Raw genomic sequence first — 8219 nt, 5'->3', positions numbered from 1 at the left:
CGCTTCGAGGGGGCGGGCGGGAGCGGGGACAGCAGATGGGACAGGGAAGGCAAGGGAGAGGAAGAGGGCGAGGAAAAGATTAAGGAGCGACAGGAGGGCGAGTGGCACTGACCGTGTCCAGGAGAGCAGGCGGCTCCTGCGGCGTCTCCTTCGGCGCGGGGCCGGGCGGCGGCGGGCAGTTGGGGCTGAAAACCATCAGGTCGCTCTTGCCCGCGCCGTCCGCCACGCACAGGCTCCGGCTCTGGCGCTGCGAGTACGACCAGCTGCCCACCTCGCTGGCGCACACCAGCGTCGCCGGACCGGGCCCCGACAGCACGGCCGCCCGCGGCGCCCAGCGCGACGCCCCGTACAGCACCACCGCCAGCAGGAACAGGCTCGACACCGCGCAGATGGCCACCACCAGCCACACGTTCGTCGCCGCCGCCGCCGCCGCCGCCGCCGCCGCCGCCGCCGCGCCGCCCTCCGCGCCCGACGCCGGCCGCAGCCCCGCCCCCGCCGACACCGCCCCCGCCGCCGCCAGCGCCGCCTCGGCGCCCTCCACCAGCGACACGCTCAGCGTGGCCGTGGCCGAGCGCGACGGCTCCCCGTGGTCCCGCACCACGATCAGCAGCCGCTGCCGCGGGCCGTCCGCCTCCTCCAGCGCCCGCGCCGTGCTCACCTCGCCGCTGTACAGCCCCACGCGGAACGGGCCCTTGCCCCGCGGCTCCCACAGCTCGTAGCGCAGCCACGCGTCGTAGCCCGAGTCCGCGTCCACCGCGCGGATCTTCGCCACCACCTGCCCCGCCGGCGCCCCCCACGCCGCCCACGCCCACAGCGACCCCGGCGCCGACGCCGACGCCGACACCGACGCCTCGCCCGCAGCCCAGGGCCCCGGCCCGCCGCCGGCAGGCGGGAGCAGCGCCGGCGCGTTGTCGTTCTCGTCCACCACGAAGAGCTGCACCGTGGCGTTGCCGCACAGCGGCGGCTCGCCCGCGTCCACCGCCCGCACCTCGAACTGCAGCACCTGCAGCTCCTCGTAGTCCAGGGGCTGCAGCGCCCACAGCCGCCCGCTCTCCGCGTCCACCGACACGTAGCTCGACGCCGGACGCCACCCCGACCCCGACCCCGACCCCGACCCCGCACCCGCGCCCGCGCCGCCCTCCGCCACCGAGTAGCTCACGCGCCCGTTGCCCGCCTCGTCCGGGTCCCGCGCCCACAGCCGCGCCAGCTCCGCGCCCGCCGCGTTGTTCTCCCGCGCCAGCACCGTGTACACGGCCTGCGCGAACGCCGGCGCGTTGTCGTTCACGTCCGACACCGGCACCCGCAGCCCGCGGCTGGCGCGCAGCGGCGGCGCCCCGCCGTCCTCCGCCCGCACCTCCACCTCGTACTCCGACACCCGCTCCCGGTCCAGCGCCTCCCGCAGCACCAGCGAGTACGAGCCCGCGAACGTCGCCACCAGACCGAACGGCGACGGCGGCCACACCGCGCACCGCACCCGCCCGTTCGACCCCGAGTCCCGGTCCGACACGCTCAGCAGCGCCACCACCGTCCCCAACGACGCGTCCTCGGCCACCGGCACCGACAGCGACGTCACCCACACCTCGGGCGCGTTGTCGTTCACGTCCGACACCTCCACCACCACCTCGCAGTGCCCTGACAACGGCGGAACGCCCTTGTCTCTCGCCGCAATTTGTAACTCGTATAAGCGCACTTCTTCAAAGTCCAGAGTGCCCCGGAGACGGATCTCCCCCGTCTGCGGTTCTATACTGAAGACATCTCTCTTGGAAGCAGGAACTGAACTGACGATGCTGAAGGAAAATTCGTGATTAATTCCCTCGTCCGGGTCTGTGGCGCCCACGTGCGCCACCAACGTCCCCTCCGCCGCACTCTCCGGCACCTGCACTTTATACACCGACTGGTTGAACTGGGGCGCGTTGTCGTTCGCATCCAGCACCGACACCACCAGCTCCACCGTGCCCGTCAGCGACGGCCTGCCCCCGTCACTCGCCGTCAGCACCAGACGGTGCTCGGCCAGAGACTCGCGGTCCAGACCTTCCGTCAGCACCAGGAACAGCGACTTCCTACCATCATCCGAAGATTTCATATCGAGAGCGAAGTGCTCGCTGGGGCTGAGGGTATATGAGAGCTGCGCGTTGGCTCCGATATCCGCATCCGACGCGCCCTCCAGCGGAAAGCGAGACCCCGGCAGCGACAGCTCCGCGATGCTGAGGTTTTTGGTGGCGGCGGGGAAGAGCGGGGCATTGTCGTTGATGTCGGTGACCTCCACCTCCACGTGGAAGACGCGCAGCGGCCGCTCCAGCAGCACCTCCAGGCGCAGGGCGCAGGGCGCGCTCTTCCCGCACAGCTCCTCCCGGTCCAGCCGCGAGCTCACCACCAGCGCCCCGCTCGCCCCGCTCACCTCCACGCTCGCCCGCCGGCCCTGCGACACCAGCCGCAGCCGCCGCGCCTCCGCCTCGCCCGCCTCCAGGCCCAGGTCCTGCGCCAGCCGCCCCACCACCGTGCCGCCCTTGGCTTCCTCCGGCACCGAGTAGCGCACCTGCCCGCCGCCCAGCGCCCAGGCCGCCTGCAGCACCAGCACCCGCACCACGGCCCGCACGCACACCGACATGGCCGCCGCCGCCGCCGCCGCCCGCGCCCCGCACGGCTCCCGCCGCCGCCGCCGCCGCCGCTCTCCTGCCCGCCCCGCGCCGCTCCCCCCGCGCGCACAGCCGCCCTTCCCGCCGCCCCGGGGCGGAGCCGCCCTCCCGCCGCTCCCGCGCCGTTCCTGAGCCTGCAGCGACACCGTGTGCTCCGCCGCCTCACTCGCGCCCGCCGCCGCCAGCACGGCAGCGACACCGCCCCCGCCTCGCGGGACACCCCCGGCACTCGCGGGACACACCGCGGCGACGCCGCCGACACCGAGCCCAGCACGGGCCGAGACAGCAGCGCTAACGAGGGGGGCAACAGCCCCGCAGCGCTGCGCTCCAGACGACGCTCCCCGCACACCGACCGGCTCCCAGCCCTGCACGCACCACGCCGACGGACGCTCCTCTTCCTCAGTTGCTTCCTTTCCCGTCTCTCTCCTCCTTTGCTTCTACTCCATTCTCTGTCTTGCTTGCTTTCTTGCTTCCCTAATTTCTTCTGAGCGTCTTCTTTCTTTCTTTCACTACTATCCAACTTTCGTTTCTTTCCTCCTTCTGTCTTTGCTTCTTTGCTTCCTTCCTTTCCGTATTTTCCTAAATTTCCTTCTTTTCATTTCTTTCTTGCTTCCTTTCCTTCCTTCCCTGGCTCTTTCCTCCTTTGTTTCTCTTCCACTCTCTGTCTTGCTTGCTTCTTGCTTGCTTGCATTCTTCTCGACTTCTTTCTTCTGTCTTTCTTTCTCTCAGATTCTTTCTTCATTTGTTCTCTACCTGTCTTCCAGTTCCTTCTTTCATCCTTTCAGTTCTTTATTTCCTTTTGTCTTACTTCTTTCATCCATCCTACAGATTCTTCATGCTTCCTTCCTTTCCTTCACTCCTTCTATCCATCTGCTTCTCTTCCTCTCCTCTCTCCTTTTCCTTTTCTTCTTCCTCCTCTTCATCTTTTTTCCTCCTATGTCAAAATGCTTTCCAAATGCCTGCACCACTCTTCCAATCTAGCTCAGACATGCTCCGAGGCAAGACGTCTTCTTCCTCTTCGTCACCGCCTTCCATTCTGCTCTGTACGGCATCCCTTAGCACTCATGAGGACCATGTCTCCCCAGGAATTTCTCTGATGAGCCATTGCACACCAGACGACCTGGATGCCAACTGCAAACAGTTTCCAAGACCTCCATATAGCTCAGGTGAGTCTTTCACTATTTTTTTTTTAACAGCAAAAAATACATACATCTGTCTCTCAAACATTTTTTTTGCATGTGAACAACTTACAGGCAGCATCAGTGGTTGCTTGCTCAGAAAAAGGAATAGATTCTTGCATGGAAAATTGGCTTAAATTAGAAGTTTTCATTCAAAATCTTCAGTGATTTCTAGGGAAGCTGGACTGAACAGAAATCATCAAGCTCAGCAAAAGCTCCCCAGTCATGGCAGAGTGTGAGGTGCTCCATGACACAGTTATCACACGGGAAGCTGTCACGCAGGAGAGAAGAAAACCAAAGGATCCCATTCCCCTTCATCGAAACACAACCTTTTCCAACATCATAAACACAGAGACCACGTCTTTCCGTTCTCCACACTTCTTGGCCAATGCCACACTCTGGTTCCAACCCCTTTCCACACACATTTCCTGCTCAGTACCACCCTCCCCACAATTGAATGGCCACCCCTTCTCTGTGCCGCTCACAAAATCACTGCCACAACACCTGAACAATGCTCCACACCACCGAAACAATCCAGCTCCAAACCCACCTCTGAGCATCACCCTCTGCAGAGCCTCGCCTTCTCCCACCACTGCCAGGCCCTTCCCCCCTGCACAAACGGCACTCGCAAGGTTTTTCACTGGCTCAGCAATCTCAGAGTGAAACAGAGAAAGCTGGACCGATGGACAATGTTTACAGCAGCTCCTGCTGGAGCCGCCACTCCTCATGCTTAGGAACACAGGAGTCAAAGGCCATCTGCCAGACTGCTGCAAATCCAAGCCTATGGTACAGAACAGTGACATGAAGGAAAACCAAGTGGGCAGACAACAACAAAACTCCACACAGAACCTGGGGAGGCCCTGGAACCCCGGGCCAGGGATTGACACAAATAGCCTTCCTTGGAGACAGACAGACCTTGACGGGATGAGGCCCTGACCAGCCTCATCGAAATGCAGTGTTCGTCCTGCTCTCAGCAAGGGAACCACGGACGTCCACGTGTCACCTTCAGCATGAGGTTCCTTAAGGTGCTCAGCATTCACTTCCACTGCAAAAAGGGAGATCGTCCCAGGAAAATATCAACTTCCAGCAAGTTGCAAGCAAACACAAGGCAAGATCACCCTGCTCAAGATCACCCTGGGAACATCCAAAAGTGCCACTGACATGTTCACCTCCACCAGATACCACACTTGCTCGCCACACCCCAAGGCTGACTCCAGCTTTTGCAGAACCTTCCCATCAATGAAAGCACCACAGAGAAGCATACAAACAGGATCACATAGACGCTGTCTCCAGCACACCCTCTGCAGCTGACCCTTCCAGTTTTCTGTGCTTCAGCAATCTCAGATGCAAACATTACAGGGGGATGAGGAACACGGTTTCTAAAGGTGATGGTGTGACAGCCCAAAAGGCAATGGGTGCTCATTTCATTTTGTGAAAGAACACCCCAGATGTTGACAAGCAAAGCACTCTTATGGATAACATCAACTCTATGCATGTATGTGTTACGTCTTCTTTCAATGAAGAGTTCTGGGGCTTCTGAAGGGGGTGGCTGTGAATGCCAATGTTGAAAGCACATGAAATCAGGACACCGTATGTCAAACCATTTCTCTGGTCAGGAACAAAAGGCCACAATCAGGCAAAGATGAGAGTACAGCTGTTTCATGTGCCTCCATGGAATGCATTTCTGAGAAATGTGCCAACATCACAACTCCAGCAGCTCTACAGTTTCAGGCATCCTTCTGGAACCACACATAGCAAGAAGATTTCACAAGGTCCCCAACCAAAAAAAACAACAACCAACCAACCAAAGACATTTTCATTAGAAAGGTTTCAAGGGCACACTGAATGACAAAGAATAGTGCCTGCAGGACCACCATCACCACCCTTCATGCCTTGCACTCCCTCAGCAATCTCAGGTGTAAACGCTGCACAACAGAAAGAAACAGCATTTGTAGAGCTCATGTCATGACAGCTCGAAGCAAAATTGGCATTGATTTTATTCTGTCAGAGAAAACCTCAGATACTGAAAAACTAGCCTCAGTAAGATGTTCCAAACCAGGAGCTGAGGACCTCTTCGATGCATGTCAACAGACATGTGAAAATTAAAAAAGAAAAAAAATAATAATAAAAGGATTACACATAAGGGGATTGTAAGTCCATAAAACCAACAGCAGTAGAATACAAGAAGAACGAGTTGAGCAAACACCAAAGGTACTCCCCTATCTCATGTTCCATTAGCAGCTCTGTGTGTGAAGGAGCAAGACTCCAACATTGGTGTATCATGAGCATCAGACAACCCACCAACTGCACCCAGCTGTAATGAGCATGAGCTGCGCACAAGGAAACAATCACGCCACATTTACCAGCACTCCAAGGACACAACCGACGCCAGTCACCGCAGAATGCATACAACTGGCACAGTCAGATCCTTTGAAGCCATCCTCAAACAAAACACCTCGGCTTATGCATCAAACCAGCTTCTTTCTTGCCCTGACCTCTGGCTGTGCTCTTCTACCTCTGTATTGCAAAGCACACTAGTGGCATACTCATAAAGGGAAAAAGTATAACATGGTTTCAGATGCATCTTTCCCTTTACAAACTACTTTCTGGTGGTAAAGAGAGTGAAAAAGTCGGTATATTTTCAAAGAGCATAAAAAGAGATGGGGGACACAAGCATGTCTTGCAACTCTACACAGAATCCATGCAACAGCAGGAAAGGGAGGGAGTCAAAATGCCTTCCCCTGACATATTCTGAGCTGCACAAGACATGCCCTCTGCAACCTCATCTAATGCAATTCCAGCTCTCCACACAAGGACAACACATCTCTGCCTCGAGGGAAATCACCCCGCCCACTTCCTGGTCCACTTCTCTGTGATGCCTGAAGTTTTTCCTTCTCATTCAACATGTCCCAGAGGAGAAAGAGGGATTCACAACTGATGAAAGGCAATATGCCTCAAATGACATCCAGACCATTTCAACACCACATACTGTCTCAAGTTAAGGAAGACCTTCAAATCATGTCTCTTGGGGCTTGGGAAAGGGTCTTCCACAGCAACACTCTGGGACGATACTTCCTCAGGCTTTGCTTTAGACACCCATGATCCACCATTCTGGGACATGTGTTCTTAACACAAGTACGCATCTCTTCTTCTTCTGTTATGGCATGCAATGCAGATCCTTTTCAAGTTCATTGCTCACATCAGGAAATGGCCAGGTCCCATTCACTGCCATGGCCACATTCATCTCCACCTGATTACATGATTTCCCTTCCCACCCCAAGGATCACTCCAGCTTTCACAGACCCTTCCCATCAATCACAGCTACAAAAATGAAAAATATTCCAATGGTACTAAACCCATCATGTCTGGCAGACTCTTTGTAACAACTTCTAAGCAGGGCTCTGTGTGACATGCCACTTCCCTGACAAGGAATACAAATCCACAGTCAGAAAAGCCCAAAGACCCAAGTGTCACCTTCGTCATCTCTTCTTGACAGGACAATCAAAACACACAAAGTTCTCAACAAGAACAAAAACAAAACAGAGCACAATGACAATAGCAGGCTTGTCATTCAGCTACTTAAAGGGCTTTCAATAGTGCCTGATGGACAGTCACCACCAGACTGACTCTTCCTGTCTTGCAGTCCTTCAACACTCTCAAGCAGAAATGCTACAAACCAGTGACCAACAGGACTTGCAGAGGCCGTGTCGTGACAGCTCTAATGAAATTTGGCATTGATTTCATTCTCTCTGAGAAAAACTCAGATACTGAACAGCTGGTTTCAATAAGATGTCCCAAAGCAAGAAATGAGGAGATCTTCGAGATACAAATACAAAGATGCAAAAGCCACCATCAGCTGATTACAGACAGTAATACGCTGTCTGTAGCATAATAATATGACCAGGCATACATGGCCACAACTAGAACAAGTTGAACAGACACCAACAGTGCTCACTGGCCCCATGTACCATTTGTAACTGTGTGAGAAGAAATAAGACACCAATATTAAGGACCCATAGGTATCAGACATGAGAATGACTTTCCACCATCATGCATGCAGAGAAGATTTCACAGCTGACCCTGTACAGCACGAGAGGTTTCCAGAAGGGCCTTGTCCCGGCAGCAGGAGCGGGGCTCCGAGCACAGCAGCCCTTGGCAGGACCCGTGCTGGGGCACAGACACAGGCCACAGCGCTGTCGGCACTCGCAGCTCGGGCACCTGACGAGCACCGAGCGGCCGCGGGCCCGGGGGTTGCGCCCGGCTGCCACAACTGCTTCGAGGGGGCGGCTGCGAGCAGGGGCAGGAGCGGGGACAGTTAAGGTTAGGCAGAGGAAGACGACAAGACTAAAGAGCGAGGACAAGGGCAATGAAGAGGAAGAAGAAGAGGGCGAGGAAGAGGGCAAGA

At 56.9% G+C, this 8219-nt stretch overlaps 1 protein-coding gene across 1 annotated transcript; it reads right to left on the bottom strand.

The window, feature by feature from the left end:
• On the bottom strand, window positions 1-2618 carry LOC121078019 (protocadherin alpha-2-like). The gene has a single exon (XM_040573714.1). It carries the CDS (start codon window positions 2606-2608, stop codon window positions 80-82), a length of 2529 nt encoding a protein of 842 aa, XP_040429648.1. The 5' UTR covers window positions 2609-2618; the 3' UTR covers window positions 1-79.
• Between the last annotated feature and the right edge of the window lie 5601 nt (window positions 2619-8219).

This window comes from Cygnus olor, chromosome 14 (genome assembly GCF_009769625.2).
Source record: "Cygnus olor isolate bCygOlo1 chromosome 14, bCygOlo1.pri.v2, whole genome shotgun sequence".
Lineage (NCBI taxonomy): Eukaryota > Metazoa > Chordata > Aves > Anseriformes > Anatidae > Cygnus > Cygnus olor.
Note: the sequence above shows the minus strand (reverse complement) of the source record. Positions and strands in the feature narration are given on the sequence as shown.